This window comes from Geotrypetes seraphini, chromosome 1, assembly GCF_902459505.1.
Source record: "Geotrypetes seraphini chromosome 1, aGeoSer1.1, whole genome shotgun sequence".
NCBI classification, from domain to species: domain Eukaryota; kingdom Metazoa; phylum Chordata; class Amphibia; order Gymnophiona; family Dermophiidae; genus Geotrypetes; species Geotrypetes seraphini.
The window spans coordinates 20002431-20026997 of record NC_047084.1 but is presented as its reverse complement, the minus strand read 5'-3'; the positions used below and the strand labels follow the sequence as shown (position 1 = coordinate 20026997).

The window sequence follows — 24567 nt, the reverse complement described above, 5'->3', positions numbered from 1 at the left end:
TTGTTGTACTTCTTTGAGGGGGTAAACAACCAGGTGGACAAAGGAGAACCCATAGACATAATTTACCTAGACTTCCAGAAAGCCTTCGATAAGGTACCACATGAGCGGTTGCTCAGGAAGCTATGGAACCAGGGGGTGCACGGGGAGGTCCACCGATGGATCAAAAACTGGCTGGCAGACAGGAAGCAGAGGGTTGGTGTAAAGGGCCATTACTCGGACTGGCAAGGGGTCACGAGCGGGGTTCCTCAAGGATCGGTGCTGGGACCGCTCCTGTTTAACATATTCATTGACGACCTGGAGGCGGGAACAAAATGCGAGGTCATCAAATTTGCAGATGACACCAAACTATTCAGCAAGGTTGAAACCACGGTTGACTGCGAGAATCTCCAAAGGGATCTTACGACATTGGAAGAATGGGCGAAAAAGTGGCAAATGAGCTTCAATGTAGGGAAATGCAAGGTCATGCATATAGGGAGAAGGAACCCGATGTTCACTTACAAAATGGGGGGATCAATGCTAGGGGTCAGTAATCTGGAAAGAGACTTGGGAGTGATGGTAGACACGACATTGAAGGCGTCGGCACAATGCGCCACAGCCTCGAGGAAAGCAAACCAAATGTTAGGTATCATTAAGAAGGGTATCTCGACCAGAACGAAGGAAGTCATCCTGCCACTGTACCGGGCTATGGTGCGCCCGCATCTGGAATACTGTGTACAGTACTGGTCACCGTACCTCAAAAAGGACATGGCAATGCTTGAGGGAGTCCAGAGAAGAGCAACTAAACTGATTAAGGGTATGGAAAACCTTACATACACTGACAGACTGAAGAAGCTGGGGCTGTTCTCCCTGGAAAAGCGGAGACTCAGAGGAGATATGATAGAGACCTTCAAGATCCTGAGGGGCATCGAAAAGGTTGACAAAGACAGATTTTTCAATTTGAAAGAAACCACAAGAACAAGGGGTCACTCGATGAAATTGAAGGGGGACAGGTTTAAAACAAACGCAAGGAAGTACTTTTTCACACAGAGGGTGGTGGACACATGGAACACCCTTCCGGAGGCCGTGATAAGAAATAGCACAGTACAGGGTTTCAAGGATGACCTGGATAGGTTCCTGGAAGACAAAGGGATTGAGGGGTACAGATAAGAGCAGTGGAAGGTTTAGAGATAACTGTAGAGGTAGGCAATAAAATTAGTCAGGGACCGCTGACCAGGCAATATGCCTGATGGGCCGCCGCGTGAGCGGACCGCTGGGCTGGATGGACCTCTGGTCTGCCCCGGCGGAGGCGACTACTTATGTACTTATGTACTTATGTACTTATGTACTTATCTCCTTTATTTTAACTGGAATCTTTCATGGATTCACTGACAGCTCATCATATTATACCACTGTGATCACTCCTGTGACAATATGGAGTAGAGGAGGTGGTCTAGGGGTTGCTGCTGCTGCTGCCTCAGCACATTGAGGTTGGGAGTTTGATCCCAATCTGCTCCTTGTGACTCTGGGCAAGTCACAAAAACATTCCATTGCCCTGGTTGGATTGTGAGCCTGCCGGGACAGATGGAGAAAATACTTAAGAATACCTAATTATTATTCAATGAATTATAAATCACTTTGGGTGAATCTCTTCATGAAAAGGTAGTAATAAATCTGCAATAATAAATAAATACCAATATGTTCTCTGCTGAGCACAGATTTTAGTCAAGGACCTTTTACAAACATTTGCATTATGAAATACTATGAAAATTATGTAAATGTTCCCCATAATTCCCACAATATTTTGGAAATCTTGTGGCTGAATTTTCTCTCTCGTACCATTAATGGTCTCTTTTACAAAGCCGTGCTAGCGGCTACACTGCGCTAACGGCCCCGAAGCCCATAGAGATTTAAAGGGCTTCGGGGCTGTTGCCGCACAGCAGCCGCTAACGCAGCTTTGTAAAAGAGACCATAAATCTACGCTTACACTGCAACAGGAAACTGGAATTGTAATAATAATGAATGGAGCAATAATCATACATTTAATCCACTGGATAACTTGTACAGAGGTTTCAGTTTCTGCAATGATTAAAGATTTGAAATGACAAGTTTTAAATTTTATTGCATTAATAAAAACCAGAGTATGAGGATTTAAATCCATTTTGTTGTGTAACTGAATTATATACAATTTAGCTGTGCGATATATTTAATTACTTGCTGCAGTCAATGAATGTTTTTTTTAAATTGCCAGTGTATTTACAGTACCATGGCAGGACTACTTTTTAGACTAATGTCATTAATAACTGTCATCCTACCTAAATAAAAATGAAAAAGTAATGATCTGTAAAATTAGTTCTGAAAAACTGACATTACACTTAAAAATTTAAATAATAAATCACCTACATGCTGGATGGTGTAAGCGATCTATAAACTGATAAGGGGCCACATGTGTAGGGATGCTTACGGTGTTCCTGATTCCCTAGGAACCAGTGCTGGGGAATGAGTGAATATGTAATGGCACTGTAAGAAGGTAGGGAGAGGGGAGACATGATTGAGACATTTAAGTACATCACGGGACGGGTCGAGGTGGAAGATGATATCTTTCTTCTCAGGGAACCCTCGCCGACAAGAGGACATCCGCTCAAGCTCAGGGGAGGGAAGTTTCGTGGAGATTCCAGGAACTACTTCTTCACGGAGAGAGTGATTGAGCAGTGGAACAAGCTTCCAGTGCAGGTGGTCGAGGCACGCAGCATCCCAGACTTCAAGAACAAATGGGATACCTATGTGGGATCCCTACGAGGTCATGCCAAGGGATAGAGTCACTAGGACTTGAATGAGCGGGTCAGTAGAGTGACAGTATAATTACAATTATACTTTAGGGGGTCAGTAGGTTAAAGAGGGTGGGTAAATAGTGTGGGCAGACTTGATGGGCTATAGCCCTTATCTGCCGTCATCTTTCTATGATCTATTCTTCCCCAAATCCAAGTTCTACCCTGCTCAGCTATACCATACTGATTCTTATACCTCACAAATGTTGACTAGGAATCATTGCGGCTTACATAATATTAGAAATGATACAGAGGTATAGACCATATCCACATGAATATGTTATAACAGGTCAGTGCAGTGAAAAGAATAGATGTGTTTTCAGTGCCTTCATGAATTGGAAGTATGTGGTAAGTCGTCGTAAGCTGCTTGGGAGTTCGTTCCATACTTTGGGTCCTTGGAATCCTAACCCAGGCCGTGTATTAGAAAAAGAGAAGCTTTTATTTACAGCATAGTTTAGCATACACACATAAGGAATAAGAATTATATGAAAGCTTCGCAGCATGAAAGAAAGAAAAGTTCTTATTGCTTATCTACCAAGTAGAGCAAACACACACACCACAATCCTCACGAAGCACTGAATGATAGGCTATTGTTACTATCCCCAAAGAATAACAGTTCTGGTTTACCACTCTCAGCAGCAAGGTCTGGAAAGGCATGCAGACAACGGGAATCAGGTGTCCTCAACCCTGTACTGATGTGTAGCGGGGCTTATATAGCGTGAAAAAATCTTGTTCCTCCCATTATTGCTCAATACCTTGTTCTGAAAGCTTTAGGAAGGTCCTCAAATGCCCCAGAAACTTCAGGAAGGGCCCAGAATGCCCCAGAAAAGTGAGATAATCCTTTGCAGATCACATGATCATGAAATCAGTAGACTCTGCCACAAGGCCAGAAATGGGACTGTTGTGCAAGATTACAAGCTCATTATATCAGCCAAATTAATTTCAGTCCCAGCCGGTCACATATTTGTAAGAAGTGAAGTCCGCAGCATGTCCTTAACAATACAGCATGCCTGTATGGTAATCTGCAGGAAACTGCCACCGACTCTCTTATACTATGCACATAGAACTCTCAAAACGGAATGGGATAATCTATGAATATACTTTCCTTTTAATTCTATAAATGATGCACACAGGTGTGCAATTGCTTGTGTAGTAATAAAATAGTATTATTTATGTGCATAACTTAATTGACCCTTGGTATTTTATTGGCAATAATCATTATTAATAGGCCTTAATTAGCACTAATTTCCATTTACATATGACTCAATTTTAAGTGTGTCTTTCTTTACTTTCTTTATTCAAAGTATTTGATTAAACACTTATCCAGCAGTACAAAGCGTTGAACAAAATTTAAAAATTACAGAAAGACAGACGTGTCTGCAATATAAAACATATATATTAAATTATTGGACAAACCAAGACTAAACAGACAAACTCAAATCTTTGAAACAATAGGAAAAGGGGCGGAAATACAATTTTTATAGAAAGAATATATAAAAGGAAAATACAATGGGAGAAGGGAAATAAAATAAAAAAATGATTAAGAAATTAGTTACATAGGAATAAAAAACATCGTTAGTGTGTAACTGCACAGGGGACATTCGCTTGGCAGGAGCATGGGCAGGTCATGGGCATTCTGACTTTTCTAGCATGCATTTCATAGAATACTGTCAGTTATACACACAAGATGCCATATTTAGGTGCACACATTTATTCCTGCCATAGGCATGGTGTAAGATGTCGTGCCTAAATGCTGGTGTGCAAATGCTGAATTATGCTAGTATTTTATAGTGGCAATTATTCACTTATTTGCTATTATAGAATCCATGCTAAGTGAACAAAATTTATGCACCTAATTTTAGGCAATCTTTTGTGAGTTGCACCCCTTGCCCCTAATGCTATAAATTGTATGCCCAACTTTGTGACTAGCATGCAAAGTTGCACATGCAGCTTATAGAATAGGGTCAGTTATGTACATAATAAGCTAACAAGCTATTAATTAGCATCAGCAATCATTAACCAGAATTGGTGTTAATTGGAATAATTAGCAGTTACACATGTAACTGCCCTTGGTCTGTATTCTATAAATTACGCATACAGATTCCAGCATGTGCAACTGAAAGAGAAGCTTGAACTTGGGAGGGGCATGGGCAGGTCAGAGATGTCTGGTAATTATAGCGAAACGGGGCCACGTTGGGACCCCAAACCCTTCATAAAGCTAAGTTATTATTTTATAATTCATCCAGTTTCAGTGATGTTAATTAAAGCAGTTCATGAAGAAAAGAAAACCATGACACGTTGAAGCATTTGAAAGATTGTGATACATTCTTTATTTTTCATTGTTTGTATCCTAACTTGAAGTATGATCTTTATTGGAACAGTTACAATGATTGGAAGGTGAACTCTGTTTCATTCTTGGGAGGGTATATCCCTTCCTTGTATATAGCACTCCACTGGAGATATTAGAGAAAGTTGTCCCTTTAATCCCCTAGTGTTTCTTGCCCTTTTCAAAAGTGATGCCAGCCAAGTAACAACTGAAAATGCCAGGAAGTTCTTCTTCACTCAGAGGGTGGTGGACACCTGGAATGCGCTTCCAGAGGAAGTGGTAGAACAAAGAGGGATTGTGGGATTCAAAATGGGACTGGACAGGTTCCTGAAGGAAAAGGGGATTGAGGGGTACAAATAGAGGGGTACTATGCAATACGGAATTCTTTAGAGTAATAGATTATTTACAGGTCATTTGACCTGGGGGGCAGCCGCGGAAGCGGACTGCTGGGCATGATGGACCTGTGGTCTGACTCAGTAGAGGCGATGCTTATGTTCTTATGAAAAATAAAGACATGTATGGGTAATTATTCAGCCCACAGCAGAAAGTGGTTTGCAAGCCGCTTTCAGAAATGGGCTACACTAACCTAGGATAGTCAATACCAGGGTATGCACCTGGAAGTTAACTGGGCACTGGCCAACTCAGACCGGTGCCTATTCAGTCACATTACCTGGTTAAATGCTGCTGAATATTGGTAGCCAGCCAGCTCAGAGGGGTTGATAAACCTTTTGAACATTGACCTTCCATACTTCTAAATTGGCTACATACATTTGTATATGCTGCCATATAAACATGTATGTTGTAAAATACTGGCAAATGCACATTTATATTGATATATTATACCTGTTGACATTTAAGAAATTTGTGTTTCTGAAATGGATGCTTCTGCTGTGTAAATCTGGTACATAATTGTCCATTTCATCATGTATCTTAGAATAGGCTCTACGATAGCAGATCCTCTTCTAAGGGGAGAGTGTGGTGCAGTGGTTAAAGCTACAGCCTCAGCACCCTGGGGTTCTGGATTTAAACCCATGCTGCTCCTTGTGATCCTGGGCAATTCACTTAATCCCCCCATTACTCCAGGTACATTAGATAGATTATAAGTCCACTAAGCTAGAGAGGGGAAAATGCGTGAGTACCTGAATAAATTCAAGTAAACCAATAATTCTGAGCTCCCCTGTGGAAACAGTATAGAATGAATAAATAATTAAAATACTAGTGGAACCTGAGATGTGCCTGAATGTCTTAATTCTATATTTCATGTCCTTCCTACAATGCCACAAAGGGAGGAATTCATCAAGCAGCATTAGGGCATTAAGGGAATTAGTGCACACTAAATTTTAAAGCCCATTTTATACTTTCTTGTTGCTGTATGATGTGAACTAGCTGTAGCTTGGAGAAAGAAGGCCCCAAACAGTACAATGGCTCCGTAGTTTGGCAAGGGTTCATCAGATGGTTAAGACATAGTGCATTAAAAAAATAATAGGTATGAGTCATTTAAAGCTCTTTGGGCATACTATAAAATTTATGTAGATTTTGTAGAAAGGATGGTGGAATACCACTAAAATATTGTTACTGCCCAAGAGCTGTTAGCAGGGAGCAGGTAGTTTGTAAATTTGCCTATTAAGGGTTGGGGTGAAGTTTAAGGGAGGAGTGGGAAAAGGAAAGGGGGCTCTAGAGTATTACCAAGTTTGGTTAATTGTATTGTACATAGATACTAATGTGTCAAATGATATGTTGTGGTACACCAGTGAAATATGTTGATGGAAGGATAATAAATAAATATTTTTGAGAGGATAATATCAGTTCAATACACAAAGGAGATGGTATATTGTTAACCAACACCAGTCAATCCACTAAAATAAATTTAAAATTCATGAGTGGTCGTGTTGTGGGTAACCAATTCAAACTTAGAGGGATCGGAGCCCTGATGAAACCCATTATAGGGTGAAACATGTTGGTGATAGATCCCTTTGAATGCACCACCTCAGCTAAATATTAGCTTTATAAGAAGATTGTTGGCAAAATAGTCAGAGTAAAGTTCTATCTTCACAATAGATTATAAGTGACCCGGTGAGGATCTAATGTGTAAATCCAACCACTATTGAAACTACAATGGAGTGGATGGTGGCATTTCTGAGGGTCTGAAGACTAATTTATTTGAGTGGATTGACTGGTGTTGGTTAACAGTATACCATCTCCTTTGTGGTACACCGGTGAACATAGAGTATAAATATGTGTGATGATGATTGTTGATTGATATCTGACATACTACTCAATCTGGTAAACAGGTCAGAATAGTGTACAATTACATTACATTAGTATTTATGGATCACTAATATGCCCTAAAAGGAGTTCAATGTGATTTTATAATTTAGAAGAACCTGATCATATCCAGGGATTACATTATTTCATTAGGGTTCATGACATAGTTAACTTGGTTTCTGGAGATTCGAAGAGGGTGGTGACACTTGCTTCCCCTTATGTGGATCCCATCTGATATTTAGCTGGGGGTCCGCCTAAGTGTCTTATGTGGGTGGCAGCTTAAAATCAGTTGGGACCTGCATAAGATCTAGTAGCCAGAACATGCCAGCAGGACCCCAGATATTCATTCCTGTTGCCCAGCCATGGCCAAGCTGAATAACATAGTCTAATTCTGCCTTCGGCCATCATCATCATCTCCAGAATTCACTAACTTCCACCCACAACTTACTCCTCGGAGACTTAAATCTCCATCTAGAAGACCACTCCTCCAAACAAGTAGAGGGAATACTCTCATATCTCGATACCCTATCCTATCAGATACTTAACCCCGAACCCACACACGAAAAAGGCCACCAACTGGACATTGCAGCATTCACGTCCCATAACCTTGACACTCAAAACATACACACATCCAACGGTATATGGCACCCCTCCCTCTGGTCAGACCACTACAAATACACTTTCACTATAAATTGGGCTCAAAACAACCACAAACCCGCACCCCAAAAAATCCACATCAACACATGACAGAAAATCAATCCTACTACATTTTGGGAGAAGGTAGATCCAGCATTCGACCACATCAAACCCAAAGAATTTGTAACTCACTGGCGTACCCTTAGCGAAGCTACTTTGAACGAGCTAGCACCAATAAAAACAAAAAACAAAATCTGTAGACCTTCAGACAAATGGTTCGACGCTGAACTTCTCCATTTAAAAAGACAATGCAGACACCTCGAAAGAATATGGAAAAAACAGAAACAAGACCAAACAAAAGTAGCATGGAGAATCCAAATCAAACAATATAACATCAAACTAAAGGAAAAAAGGAAAGCATACTATTCCAAACTAATAGGCACTGAAAACCCAGACTCAAAAATACTCTTCAATATTGTAAGAAAACTCACGGACACCAAACCTTTCCTAGCTACTCAAGGAAACCAATCTCCTTCAGCCCACCAATTAGCAGACTACTTCAAGCACAAAATCACCAATATCAGATCCACATTCAACAATTCATTAACCCTCCTCGATGAGATTATAACAACACCAACAATAGATGAAGCCTTAGTAGCTGACAGAACGTGGACTAACTTCCCCAAAGTACAATGGAACGACATGACTCGACTATACAACAAATATAGTAAAACTTCTTGTGACCTAAACAGCTGCCCATCGTACCTGCTAACAACCGCATCCATCAAGTTCAAAGCTAACCTCATGAACTGGCTACAATCCACGCTCACAGATGGTCACTTCCCACCAGAACTAGGCGAGATTATTATCACCCCCATACCGAAAGATCCCAAAGCTCCAAACAATAATCCAGCCAACCACAGACCCATCGCTTCAATCCCATTATATATCAAACTACAAGAAGGTCTTGTAGCACAATACCTCACCAACTACTTAGAAGACCACAACATACTACACCCATCACAATCAGGATTCAGAAAAAACCACAGCACAGAGACACTACTTGTATCTCTAATGGATATAGCCCACCAACACCTCAGCAAAGGGAACAGGATACTACTTATCCAACTAGATCTTTCAGCAGCTTTCGACCTAGTGGATCACAACATACTACTCCAGATACTAGACGCCATAGGGATCACAGGTTTGGTACTCAACTGGTTCCAAGGCTTCCTTAAAACTAGAACTTATAAAGTAAAGACAAAAGACCACATATCTGACCCTTGGTCAAACCCCTGTGGAGTACCACAAGGATCTCCATTATCACCCATACTTTTCAACCTCTACGTATCCTCACTGGGCACCACTCTAGACTCCCTAAATATAGTCTCATTCAGCTACGCAGACGACATAACAATCCTCCTCCCCTTCAATACCCAAGACCCCAACTCATCAGGACGACTGAAAAAAACTCTGGAAACGGTAGAAACATGGATGACCAACCACAAACTGAAACTGAACACGGATAAAACCAAATTCCTGCTGCTAGAAAAAGACAAAGAACCTACCTTAACTGATCTGATGACAAATGCAATCACATACCCAATACAGCCAGCACTCAAAATCCTGGGAGTAACAATAGACAGGAGATGCACAATGCAGACTCATACTAACAAAACCATCCAAAAAGCCTTCTACACCATGCGCAACCTGCGAAAAATAAGAAAATTCTTTGACAAAATACAATACAGGATCTTAGTCCAATCACTTGTACTAGGACTTGTAGACTACTGCAACAGCCTTTATCTACCCTGCCCCGCTTACATGACCAAACAATTACAGACAGTACAGAACACAGCACTCAGACTTATCTACTCGCTAGGAAAATACGATCACATCACTAATGCCTATCTCGACTCACACTGGCTACCGATACAAGCAAGAACTCAATTCAAACTATACTGTCTATTATTCAAAGCACTAAACGGAACAGCACCTCTCTACCTAAACAGCCGCCTAACCCGAAACCTCTCAACTAGAGTAAGGAGAACCCAGACCCCATTCACCTACCCCTCACTCAAAGGCACAAAACGCAAAAAGCTATATGACAACCTACTTGCTACACAGGCCACGAAAATTGACCCCATCATATCCAAGCTGCTGACCACAACTACGGACTACAAAGCGTTTCGAAAAGAAATAAAAACCATACTATTCAAAAAACACATCCCAATATTATAATCTACCATCATCTTCTCTCCCTTCATAACCTCCTGCAACTCACAACCAACTGCAATTTCGTCCCCATAGGCAACATCTAATCTAGTTGCATCGGGCGAAAAGCCAATTCATATCTAGAAACACAGTTTCCCCAAATACCGAAAAATCAGATATAACAACCTAGGAACAGACGATTTTTTGGTAACATAAGATTATGCTTTGTAATATTATGTAAAGTAACATAAGGTTATGCGTTGTAATATAACATAAGGTTATGCTTTGTAATATCATGTAATGTAAGTTATGCAATGTACTGGAATAATAAGGTAAAATAACATAAAATAACTCTACGTAAAGTCTTGTAAAGTTATGTAAGATAAATTATGTAAGATAAATTATGTAAACTTAATGCAAGTTATGCAAGCACGGTAAGGATAATGTAAAGTAACACAAAGTAACTCCACGTAAAGTTATGTAAAGTTATGTACGAAAAGTTATGTAAAGTTAGGTATGCAAAGTTTGTAAAGTTATACAAATAATTGTATTGTCATCGCCTGGAAATGACCAGCCATCTTCTAATGTAATCCGCTTAGAACCGCAAGGCACAAGCGGAATAGAAATCACTAATGTAATGTAATGTAATGTAATCATTTAAGACATTGTTGCTGCCACTGGGTGAATATTAACTGTTCTATTTTTACAAATATAGCCTAACCCTCTAATAAGGGAAAGCATTTTGTACTCTTACACATTCAGTAGATGAGCCCTTAATAAGTCATACTGATGTGTTTACAGTAAAAATTTTAGTTGAGAAACATTTTACATTTTCTTTTTTAGATCTGACACTCATCTCCATAGAGATGATATTGATATCTGCTTCAGCAAAACAATGAATTCCTGCAAAGTTCCCCAGATCCGCTATGCAAGTATTGAGCGCCTCTTGGAGAGACTGACAGACTTGCGCTTCCTCAGCATTGATTTTCTGAACACTTTCTTGCACACATATCGCATATTTACCACTGCAGCGGTAGTATTGAAGAAGCTTGCAGATATATACAAAAGACCTTTAACCTCCATCCCTATCAGGTATGTGCCAGTATAAGGGTGAATGTGGGAGGAAGATGTGCTGTGATATTTCTTTTTCCTATTCTCCAGATAGCATTAGCATATTTCTTTCTAACTGAGTGACAAGTTAATTTCAAAGGCAATTTTGAGACTTTGCAGTTTAGAAATAAACAGGCGATCTCTTTTTGATTCTTTTCCTATTAATCTCTCCAAATCTCCTCTCTTTCTCTTTCCTCTTGTGTCCCTAAATGATTTGATGCAGAATTCATTGAATGAAGTTCAATAAAAAAACTGCAGTAAATGATGGACATTATACTGTTCACATCTGAAAACTAATTGATGTCAAGAGAAAAATCTATTAAGCAGTGCATAAAGGAGTTAATTTGTATAACAGGGCACCTACTGTATGTGAAATGTCCCCAGAAATGCCTATTTTAGGCCAGTTTTATCAAGGCAAGCTTCAAATTGCACTTCTCCAATATAGATTAAAAAAAAATTTGTATAAAAACGTTCTTAGTGGTTTACAGTTTATTGTAATTTGATGTACCGCTCTTCCTGTAAAATGGTTTAAAATATTAAGATGGTACCTATTACATATTGAATTAAATAGAAATAAAACAAAAGGAATAAAGATAATGCCTTTTTATTGAACTAATTAACCCCTCCTTTAGTACATTGTTTAATTAGCTTTTAAAAATGACCCCCCCCCCCTTCTTGAGAAACAGGCAAGTGTTGACAACTGTCAGTAAATATAAGTGAAACATCAAAACATTTCATTGATAGTCCCACATGAGGAGGGAGGGGTGAGTACGGTGAAAGAAAAAAAAAAAATAGGGGGTCTTGGTGAGTGACAGACAGATAGACATGGGCAGGTGAAAAGAAGGAGACAAAGTCTTAAAAATTCATGGCTAGTAATGTGATAGGAAGCCAAGGACCTTGTTGAGTTCTGTTTTGTGGATGTCAAAATATTTTAGCTGATTTCAAATGTCTTATGTTCTTGTATTGTTTTAATTTCCTTATAGTAGTCTCACCATAAAATCATTGATGCAGTGTTCTGGTTTGTTGAAGTTTTGTCCCACAGAGGTGATATCCTGGTTGGCATTGCAGTTTTAATATATGTATGTAAATTAATCCTTGTTTTTAGCATATGTCTTATTTCTCCAATGTAGCTCCCTTCTTTACACTTTTTTGCATTGAATGATATATACCACATTGCAAGAAGAGCATGTGAAGGATTTCCTTAGTGCTGAATGTTTTCCCACATGAGAGACAATGAGGTCCTGTGAAACGTGTTGGCAAAGTTTGCAGTTTGGTATATTGCATGGATGTGTGCCATTTTCTTTCTTGTGAGTTTGTGTTGGGAGTGTGTGGTTTTTTTGGTTGGGTTTTTTTTATTTTTTATTACCAGTTTTTTGTTTTAGATTAGATGGCTGTCGGTAGGCTAGTATGAGTGGAGTTGGGGAGGGAGGAGCTTAACCAAGATGGCGACCTGAAGTTCTTGGGCTGAACGCTGAACGCCGTTGAGCCCTTTTTTCTTATACTTACCAATCCTATGGTGAAGTGCAAATCCAAGACCCGGGTTCATTCTTTGGAACCCGGGCCATAGCCAATGCCTGGTCCGATGGACGCGTTCGTCCAACGTGGACTCTAAGAAGAACTGGGAGGAAAGTCCTCGGAGCAAGGTGGAGGCATATTGGAGAGTCCCGACACCTCTTTTGAGGCGCAGCCACTCCCCCAAACTGTGTTGCAGGACACGGGAAGCGAGGGGAGTTATGCAGCTCCCTCTGAGAACTATGGTCAGACCTAGACCAGCTGTACAAAAAATACAGCAAATCTTCATGTGATTTGAACAATTATCCTCCTTATCTACTAGCTACAGCGTCCACTAAATTCACAGCTGGTCTCACGCTATGGCTGCAAACCACCCTAAGGGAAGGTCAGTTCCCCCTGGAACTTGGCAAAATCATAATTACTCCCATACTAAAAGACCCCAAAGGCCCAATAGACAGCCCAACAAATTATAGACCAATCGCTTCTATACCTCTATACGTCAAACTCATAGAGGGTCTAGTAGCACAATATCTCGCCAATTACCTAGAAGACCACCACATCCTACACCCTACTCAATCCGGATTCAGAACCAATCACAGTACTGAAACACTTCTGGTTTCCCTACTAGACATAGCCCGTCAGCACCTCAGCAAAGGAAATAAGTTACTAATCATCCAACTCGATCTTTCAGCAGCATTCGACTTAGTTGACCATTCCATACTACTCCAGATACTAGATGCCATAGGAATATCAGGTAATGTTCTCAACTGGTTCCAAGGATTCCTCAAAACAAGATCATACAGAGTCAAGTCAAATGATCTTCTATCCGACTCATGGTCAAATCCCTGTGGAGTTCCACAAGGATCCCCTCTATCGCCCATACTTTTCAACCTCTTCATAGCATCCCTAGGCACGGCCCTAGATGCCCTAAACATTACATCCTTCAGCTACGTGGATGATATAATCATCCTCCTCCCCTTCGACATTCAAGACCCCACCTCCAACGGACGCCTGAAAACAACATTGGAAACTGTAGAAAAATGGATGACGAACCACAAGTTAAAACTGAATGCGGAGAAAACCAAATTCCTACTACTAGAGAAGGAACAAAAACCATCCCTAACAGAACTAGATGTAAACACAATCAAATATCCAATACAGAATACTCTCAAAATTCTGGGAACACACCTAGACAGAGGCTGCACAATGCAAACACAAATACACAAAACCATAAAAAAAGCATTCTTCACCATGCGAAACCTAAGAAAAATAAGAAAATTATTTTCCAAAGAACACTTCAAGATCATTGTACAATCCCTCATACTCAGCTCCTTAGATTACTGCAACAGCCTCTACCTACCTTGCCCAAATACTATGATAAAACAACTACAGACCGTTCAGAACACAGCTATCAGACTCATCTACTCGCTCAGCAAATTCGACCACGTCACACCCGCCTATGTAGACTCTCACTGGCTTCCGATAAAAGCAAGAACTCAATTCAAACTCTACTGCTTACTTTTCACAGTAACCCATGGTATGGCCCCCAATTACCTGAACAACCGTCTTTGCCGCTACCGACTACCCAGATCAAGAAGAACTCAGAATCTTTTCACCTTCCCCCCTCATAATGGTACCCAACGTAAGAAACTTTACGACAGCCTTCTAGCAACTCAGGCAGCGAAAATTGACCCCACCATCACCAAACTGATGATCAAAACAACAGACATCAAAGTGTTTCGGAAAGAAATCAAAACATTTCTTTTCAAAAAACACGTCCTTACTTAATATTCCCCTCCCCAATCACACATGCACTCTCCCCAGCAAATAACACACTAGTCATCCCCTTGAACCTCATTTACCAAAAATATCCTAAATAAGCATCTCCCTTAGGTATCCATTTAACCTTCTCCTAAATAAGCATCTCCCTTAGTATCCACTTAACTGATTCCTTCAAAGTTAGGTATCTTTCTTCAGTTGCCTATATTGTTTTCCCCACTGAACCTTGTAACTACTTGAACCCTGTCAAGCTATTCTATCGATAAATCCAGATATCTTATACTTGTATTTCTATACCACAACATGTAATTTACTTAAATCGTTGTAATGTAATTCTCTCGGTAATGTCCTGATCTCTTTTAACTGTAATCCGCTTAGAACCGCAAGGCACAGGCGGAATAGAAATCACAAATGTAATGTAATGTAATGTAATGAAGAGGAGGAGGATGAAGATCTGGTGGTCCGGAGGGTTTCTGCTGCCTCAATATCATCGCTGCTGCCTTGCGGAGTCCAGGAATTGGTAGGGAACCTTCGACAAGTAAACTAACAGGTACTGTGGCACTTAAAGATTTGAAAATTAAATATTCACTAACAGGGCAGGATTAATTATTTGAGGGCCCCCAGGCACACAAGTACACTGGGCCCCCCTGGGCCTGACCTGCCAATTCTCCGCCCAACCCCGCCCCATTTATCTGTTTTCTTATTTACTTCTTTATTTCCACTTATATTTCTTTTTTTAAAATTCAAAACAAACAAAGATTAGCAAACCAGTACACAGTTTTTCTTCTATGCAACCCCCAAACATCTCTGAACAAATCCCCCATCCTTCCCTTCCCACCTACTTACCCAGGACATTAACTCTGAACCCTTTCAATACATATATAAAAGCATTCAAATATATTGTAAAGCAGTAATACTATCCGAAATATAAGTCTATATTAATTTGCCAAGTTTACATTGCCTAACTTCCTCACTCTACATCAGGGGTGTTAAACTCAATCACATAAGGAGCCGAAATCTGAAAAAAAGGCTAAGTCGCGGGTCGAATTTTTAATTAAGATACATAGGGGTCCTTTTATTAAGGTATGCTAACCGATTTTGCGCACGCTAAATGTGCACCTTAATAAAAGGACCCTTAAGTGACTAAGGCTTAGTCTTAGCAGAAGTATAGGGTTACATCTCAAACCCCACACCAGCTCTGTGATGTAAACAAAATAAATATTGTAATCACAAAACAGAAAATAAAATTATTTTTTCTACCTTTTGTTGGTCCCAGGCTCTGGTTGTCTTCTGATAACTCGCTTGCCAGGGTCTCCTGCCCATTTGTCGTTTTCTTCCATCTCTGTCCTCCCCTTCCATTTCCCTTCCCTCCCTCAAAGGTATGGCATCTTTCCTTTTTTTCGTGTCCATATCCACAGCTGCGGCAATGGACCCCACCATTCCCAGATCCACCATCTGTCCTTTTCTCAACTATCCTTTCATCCAGCATCTCTCCCTCCTTCCCCACTACCCCAGGGTCCATCATCTCTCCGTTTCTCTTCCCATCTACCCTGTCCTATGCCACTTCCAGAAACTGTATGCCTCCCCTTTCATCCGTCCCTTCACCCCCATTGGTCTGGCATCCATCTTCTCCTCCAATGATGTGGCATCTCTCTCCTCTCTTCTTCTTCCCTTCCTTCTCCCACACCCACACCCCCATGGTCTGGCATTTCACTCTCTCCTCTCTCTTCCCCCCATTTCCATCAGCATCTGCCCCCCTTTCTTTCCCTCCAACCCAATTCCATTCAGTATCCTTCCCCCTTATGTCTTCCCCCTTTCCCTGCACACCAATTCTATCAATATTAACCCCCTTTCTTTCCCTCTGACCTAAATGCATCCAGTATCCTTCCCTCTTGTTTTCCCCCTTTCCCTACACACCAATTCCATCAACATTAGCCCCCTTTCTTTCTCTCCAGCCTAAATCCATCCAGTATCCTTCCCCCTTATGTCTCCCCCCCTTTCCCTGCACACCAATTCCATCAACATTAGCCCCCTTTCTTTCCGTCCGACCTAAATCCATCCAGTATCCTTCCGCCCTTGTTTTCCCCCTTTCCCTGCACACCAATTCCATCAGCATCTGCCCCTTTCTCTCCCTCCACAACCCTTTCCACACAGCAATAGCAACGCACCCCCCAGCAATGGCAACGGGCCCCCCCCTATGGCAACGAGCCCCAACCAGGCATCGACGATGACAACAACACCCCCCCCCCGGCATCAATGGACATAGCTGTTGAGATTTATTTTCGATAAAGAGGTGACAACTGCAAGTACCCCGATTAATATCCAGGAATAATGCTCGTAGATAGATACTTGGGCTCACTTCAGGTCACCTGATCTTTGTTTCCTTTAAATTGGTGATGGTGTAAATTAGTCTTCGATTTTATTGATACACCTTCCTCAAGGATTGTGGACTAATTATCAGTTGAGAGACATATGTTTAATTTCCTTGTTATATTAATTACTGTACGATATTGGATCTATCTTGGAAACTGTTTATTTTCATTATGATTCTATTGTCATAAAAACATTGAAATTTAATAATGAGTGGAGCTGGGAATATTTATTTCAGTATTTCATGCTCCTTTAGTAATGTAGGTCTTTTATAATTTTTCTCAGGTTTCCCAGCTCTGGGTTGTATGTCACTACCAGGGAGATTCTTTTTGTGTTGTGTTTTGTGGTTTTTTTTGTCTTTTTACTGCAATAGGTTTTCCTGGGTATTTCAAGGGAGGAGACAATATTCTTGGAGGTGATTTTGGAATTGTATCTTTTGTTTTTTTAAAGATTCAGTCAAGGTTTTAAGGTGTTTATCTCTGTCTCTTGGGACAGAGCAGATACAATGGTATCTTGTGGCATGCCTGTACATAATGGATTTTTTTGTATGTGATAGATGGAAGCTGGAGTTGTGGAGATAGCTGCATATGTCTGTAGGTTTCCTGCCTATGGAAGTTTGTATGTGGCCATTGTTGATATAAACTGTGGAATAAAGAAAGTTGGCTTTTTTCTGAGGAGTAGTCAATTTTGAATTTGATTGTAGGATGGTGTGTATTGAAAGAATTGTAATATTTTAGGAGTTTTGTATTATATGTATCCAGAAATGTCTCTTCCAGTTCTGCCTTGAAGAAGTAAGAGGTTTGCATATGTGGTGCCATCCTGGTGCCCATAGCAGTGCCCATGATTTGCAGATAGATATCATTGTTGAAGCAAAAATAGTTGTGAGTTGGAATTTGATTAATGTTGTAATAGCTTCCAATGGGTATTCGTGGCCCAGGGTGGATGTTTTTAGGAATTTTCACATGCAGATATGCTATCTGCACAGGGAATGTTTTTGTGTAATGATTCTACATCCATTGTGACTAGCAACGCATTTGGTGCTAGCTGCTTGATATTGTTTAATTTGTTCAGTACCGTAAGTCTTTGGTGTCTTGTATGAAGCTCTTTGTCTTGTGCACTAGGGGTTTTAGAATCCTATCTATAATTCTAGATATTTCTTCTGTGAGTGTGCCAATACCAGGTCTGCCAAGTTAGGTTTGTGGATTTTGGGTAGCATGTAGAATGTGCCCAAAGAAGGCTGATTAGGTATCAGGTTCTTTAAATATGACTGTACTTGCTTTGGAAGTGTTTTGATAAGTGTTTAGTATAATTTTATGTGAGTTCTTCAGTCAGTTTCTTATCCATGATTACTACAGAGCCTCCTTTATTTTTTTTTGTTTTATTTCTATTTAATTCTATATATTATCTCAAACAGTTCACAAACATGGCTACCAAACCATTTCACTCAAAATATTAAAATGGGAAAAAGAAAAGAACTGCATTATTTGATTAGGAAAAAAACAAAGTACATAAGTACATAAGTACATAAGTAGTCGCCTCCGCCGGGGCAGACCAGAGGTCCATCCTGCCCAGCGGTCCGCTCACGCGGCGGCCCATCAGGCATATTGCCTGAGCAGCAGTCCCTGACTAATTTTATGCCTACCTCTACACTTATCTCTAAACCTTCCACTGCTCTTATCTGTACCCCTCAATCCCTTTGTCCTCCAAGAACCTATCCAGGTCTTCCTTGAAACCCTGTACTGTGCTATTTCCTATCACGGCTTCCGGAAGGGTGTTCCATGTGTCCACCACCCTCTGTGTGAAAAAGAATTTCCTTGCGTTTGTTCTAAACCTGTCCCCCTTCAATTTCATCGAGTGACCCCTTGTTCTTGTGGTTTCTTTCAAATTGAAAAATCTGTCCATGTCAACCTTTTCGATGCCCCTCAGGATCTTGAAGGTCTCTATCATATCTCCTCTGAGTCTCCGCTTCTCCAGGGAGAACAGCCCCAGCTTCTTCAGTCTGTCAGTGTATGTAAGGTTTTCCATACCCTTAATCAGTTTAGTTGCTCTTCTCTGGACTCCCTCAAGCATTGCCATGTCCTTTTTGAGGTACAGTGACCAGTACTGTACACAGTATTCCAGATGCGGGCGCACCATAGCCCGGTACAGTGGCAGGATGACTTCCTTCGTTCTGGTCGAGATACCCTTCTTAATGATACCTAACATTTGGTTTGCTTTCCTCGAGGCTGTGGCGCACTGTGCCGACGCCTTCAATGTCGTGTCTACCATCACTCCCAGGTCTCTTTCCAGCTTACTGACCCCTAGCATTGATCCCCCCATTTTGTAAGTGAACATCGGGTTCCTTCTCCCTATATGCATGACCTTGCATTTCCCCACGTTGAAGCTCATTTGCCACTTTTTCGCCCATTCTTCCAGTGTCGTAAGATCCCTTTGGAGATCCTCGCAATCTACCGTGGTTTCAACCTTGCTGAATAGTTTGGTGTCATCTGCGAATTTGATGACCTCACATTTTGTTCCCGCCTCCAGGTCGTCGATGAATATGTTAAACAGGAGCGGTCCCAGCACTGACCCTTGAGGAACCCCGCTCGTGACCCCTTGCCAGTCTGAGTAGTGGCCCTTTACACCAACCCTCTGCTTCCTGTCTGACAGCCAGTTTTTGATCCATCGGTGGACCTCCCCTCGCACCCCGTGATTCCATAGTTTCCTGAGCAACCGCTCATGTGGTACCTTATCGAAGGCTTTCTGGAAGTCTAGGTAAATTATGTCTATGGGTTCACCTTTGTCCACCTGGCTATTTACCCCCTCAAAGAAGTACAACAAGTTTGTGAGGCACGACCTACCCTTGCAGAACCCATGCTGGCTCGACCTTAGCTGTCCATTTTTTTCGATATGATCACAGATGCCGTCCTTAATCAGCGCCTCCATCATCTTTCCCGGGACCGATGTGAGGCTCACCGGCCTATAGTTTCCCGTGTCGCCCCTTGAACCCTTCTTGAAGATGGGCGTGACATTAGCTATTTTCCAGTCCTCCGGGATCTCTCCAGTTTTTAGGGATAGGTTGCATATTTGCTGAAGTGTCTCTGCTATTTCATTTCTTAATTCCTTGAGCACCCTTGGGTGAATGCTGTCTGGACCTGGCGACTTGTCGCTCTTTAGCTTGTCTATCTGCCTGAGGACATCCTCCTGGCTCACCTCTAGTTGGACCAGCTTGCTATCTTGATCTCCATTTTCTATTTCCTCTGGTTCTGGAATGTTGGATGTGTCTTCCCTCGTGAAGACCGACGTAAAGAAGTCGTTTAACTTGTCAGCTATTTCTTTTTCCTCCCTCACTACTCCCTTTCTATCCCCATCATCCAAGGGCCCTACTTCCTCCCTCGCTGGTTGCTTTCCCTTTACGTACCTGAAGAATGATTTGAAATTTTTTGCCTCTCCCGCTAGTCTCTCTTCATATTCCCTCTTTGCTCTCCTAACCACTCGGTGGCACTCCTTCTGTTTTTCCTTGTGATCCTTTTGGTTGGCCTGCGTTTGATCCTGTTTCCACTTTTTGAACGATGCTTTCTTGTCACTGATCACCTTTTTTACAGCAGCCGTTATCCATGCTGGGTTCTTTATTCGATTTTTCTTGCACTCTTTTCTGAACCTGGGGACGTACAGGTTCTGTGCTTCGTGCACCGTACGCTTGAGCAGGGTCCAGGCGCTTTCTACGGACTCTATCTTCCTTGTGCTGCCGTTGAGTTTCTTCCCCACCATTTTCCTCATTGCATCATAATTCCCTTTTCTGAAGTTGAGCGCTGTTGTTGTGGTTCATACAGCACATCCACACTTAAGTGGAAGCCCAGACCAGATGTATTCCACGTATTAACAAAGGTGAAAGGAAGAGCAAATGGTATCCAGAATGGTTAAAAGGAAAATGAAAGAGCCTATTATAGCTAAAACAACATCCTTCAAAGAATGGAAAAAGGATCCAAATGAAGCAAATAAGAAACAACAAAAGCACTGGCAATTTAGATAGAAAGCATTGAATTGACTTGGTCTAAGTCAAAACGTATAAGTTCCGTCCAGGCAACCTGTCAGACTTTTTGATTATGGCTGCCAGATGACTATGTATAGGTCGGCCCACATCCCGTCTAACCCACTCCTCCAAAAACGCCCCTTTTTGCTCTGGGCGCACAGAGGCAGGGAAAATACCTAAGCTGGTTTTAGATACGTCTAAAACCCTGTTCGATTATTGGTACTTGGACGACCTGTCTTTTTGATCATCCAAGTGCCGATTTAGGTGGGTTTTTAGACGTATTAATTTTTTTATTATGAGCTCCTGAGTGAATTATTTGCTTTGATATTTATGAAAGGAACATAAGAACATAAGAATTGCCATACTGGGACAGACCGAAGGTTCATCAAGCCCAGTATCCTGTTTCCAACAGTGGCCAACCCAGGTCCCAAGTACCTAGTACCCTAATGTTCAACATGCTATTCCTATTGCACTAGAATAGAAGATTAGGTTTTCACCTTCGATAATCTTCTTTCTGTTAGTCCCTGTAGGATTCAGTACGCTAGGTGTGCAATCCCTTCCCACGATACGGGAACTTCAGAAATCCAAACAGCTCTCTGAGCATTTGCTCCTCCCACCTCGGAGAGAGAGAGAATTAGAGCCCCCTGCAGTTCAGTTCCAAAGCCAAGCAACATAGGAGATTTAAGAGATCTACCAATAACAGAAATGGTTTTCAAGGGTGATGATGTAAAGGAACTGAAAGAAATCTCAGTGAACCTGGAAGACATACTGAGCCAAATCGACAAGTTAGTGATAAATCACCTGGATTGGATAGTATACACCCCAGGTACAGAAAAAAACTCAAACATAAAATTACTGATCTGCTGGTAGTGTCACTAAATTTATCCTAGCACCTGAAGATTGGAGGGTGGCCAATGTAACTCCAATTTTTAAAAATGGTTCTAGGAATTTACAGACCAGTAAACCTAACTTCAGTAACGGACAAAATAGTGGAAACTATTATAAAGAATAAAATTACCGAACATATAGACAAACATGATTTAATGGATTTGAGTCAACATGGATTGAACCAAGGGAAGTCATGCCTCACCAGTTTACGTCATTTCTTTGAAGGTATGGATAAAGGTGAACTGGATGATGTAGTGTATCCAGATTTCAGAAAACCTTTGTCCTTATGAGAGACTCCTGAGAAAATTAAAAAGTCATGGAATAGGATGCAATGTTCATCTGTGTATTATGAATTGCATATTAGACAGAAAACAAGAGGGTAGAGTTAAATAGTCATTTTTCTCATTGGAGGAGAGTAAATGCATTGCTTCTGAATTCTGTCTCAATTTTTAAACATTATTGTATATGTGTATTTTTTACTTTTAGGTCATTGGAACTGTTTTATGCTACCAGTCAAAATAGAGAACACATGAGTGATAGGAAATCACCACGTCTCTGTCGCAAGTTCTCTTCTCCTCCTCCTTTGTCACTGTCTAGGACGTCGTCACCTGTCACAACCAGAAAACTTTCTTTAAGTTCCCCTGTGAACTCTCGAATTGGAGCTTTAGATCTATCTACTTCCTCTAGCACCAGTAGTCCTACTTCAGTTTATAGTCCTATCACTTCACCACCACCTGCTGGAAAAGTACCACTGGATCTTAGCAAAAGCCTTTCTTCACCAGAGCAAAGTCCTGGACCCGTAGAAGAGAATTTGGAGAGTCCCCGTATTGATCTGTGCAACAAGCTCAGGAGAAAAGGTAACTCCAGTACACACTGTTGCCTGTTGTAACAAAGACATGTGAAGGGGCATTTTCAATAGAACATCTAAATATGAATTTGAATGTTACCTAGGACACTGCCTCTTTTGATAATTGATACTGATGATTAAAACATTAATATAAATTATCATTATCTGATAATTGATACTGATGATTAAAACATCATATCAAGCTCCCTAGTGGTGCAGCTAATGGAGTTTTAACAGAAGGAGATGTTATTATGAAAAATATATTGTTTAACAAGAATTTTTTTAAGCTGACAAAATATCAACTATTGTGCCTGGTGATTTAGTCATAAGCAAACACAATACACTTTAGTGATATTGTTATGAATATTACCACTGTCTGATTAATTATTCCAAGTGACTGTTTGTAGCCATGTTGTGTGCCTTATAAAGTAAGAATTTGTCTTAGTACTTTAGAATAGTAAAGCTCTGGAATCCATTGCCAGACAATGTGATTGCAGTGGTTAGCATAGCTAGGTTCAAGACAAATTTGGACCAGTTCCTGTAGGAAAAGTCCATAGTCTTCTATTGAGACAGACATGGGGGAAGCCATTGTTTGGCCTGGATTGGAAGCATGGAATGTTGCTACTAACTGGGTTTCTGTCTGCCAGGTACTATGACCCAAATTGGCCACTGTTAGAAACAGAAGCCTGGACTAGATGGCCCATCGGTCTGACCCAGTATGGCTGTTCTTATGTCCTTTAAGGTTTTAAATGCTTTGACACGCAGCTCCTGATTGGTGAGACCCGACTTTAGTACAGGAAGAGGCGGTCGGAGCATACCGTGAGTGATTTCCTTCACTCGCCAGTGCTCCGGCTGCCCTCTCCTGCCCGGTCATTCACGATCGGAAAATACCCCAAATGACCGGGACCATGAATTGCCGACTGCAAATTCATGTGGGAGCATTATATTACCTTAAAAGTTGACTAACACGGCTACTGCATTATTTTACTCTAAATGCAATCTAACACAGCTACTGCATTATTTTACTCTAAATGCAATCTAACACGGCTACTACATCATTTTATTCTAAATACAATCTACAGATTTTCTTCTATCTCAAGCTTTAAGTCAACAAATCTCCCAGCAATGTGATATTCATATACCCAGAAAAGCTTCCTCTTCTGTCAGAACTCCCTCTGCAAAGTAAATTAGTGGACTTGTATTCGTTCTCTTTTGTTAGTGGTTTAATTATATCCCAAAACCTCAGCAAGCACTCCCATCCCCTTCCTTAAAACCTTAGGAAGTGCTATCATCTCTCTCTACCCAAAGATCTCAGCAAGTACCTTTCCCCTTTCCAACCTGGACCCAGAAAACACTCTCCCTTTTTATGCAGACTACAACAACTATTCTCTTCCTTCAACCCAGACCCCAGAAAACACTCTCCTGACCATCAGACACTAGCAAGTACTTTATTTTCCATCTTCCCCCAGAGTTCAACAAGAACATTCCCCAGTTCTCCATCCAAACATTAGCAAACACTCCTTTTCCCTTATCACCTCAAAGTTTAATAAGAAGCATAGAAACATGACGGCAGATAAAGACCAAATAGCTCAACTAGCTGGCCCATTCTCAGCATCACGGAAACATGGTGGACTGAGGAAAACGTCTGGAACACTGTGCTACCGGGATACAAACTATACCGCAGAGACAGAGTAGCTCAAAAAGGTGGGGGCCTTGCCATATACGTCAAAGAGGGAATTGAATCTACTGGAGAGAACATGCCACAACAGACGGATAAGTTAGAGTCTCTATGGGTCAAAATTCC

The 24567-nt window shown here is 41.1% G+C and overlaps 1 protein-coding gene across 6 annotated transcripts in view; it reads left to right on the top strand.

The window, feature by feature from the left end:
- RASGRF2 (Ras protein specific guanine nucleotide releasing factor 2) overlaps positions 1–24567 on the top strand; it is a 422861-nt gene that overhangs the window by 266741 nt on the left and 131553 nt on the right. For all 6 annotated transcript variants that reach the window (XM_033924793.1, XM_033924646.1, XM_033924482.1 and 3 more), the window contains exons 14-15: positions 11089–11337; positions 22403–22773. In XM_033924793.1, the coding sequence (XP_033780684.1) occupies positions 11089–11337; positions 22403–22773 (620 nt within the window). The remainder of the gene's footprint in view (positions 1–11088; positions 11338–22402; positions 22774–24567) is intronic.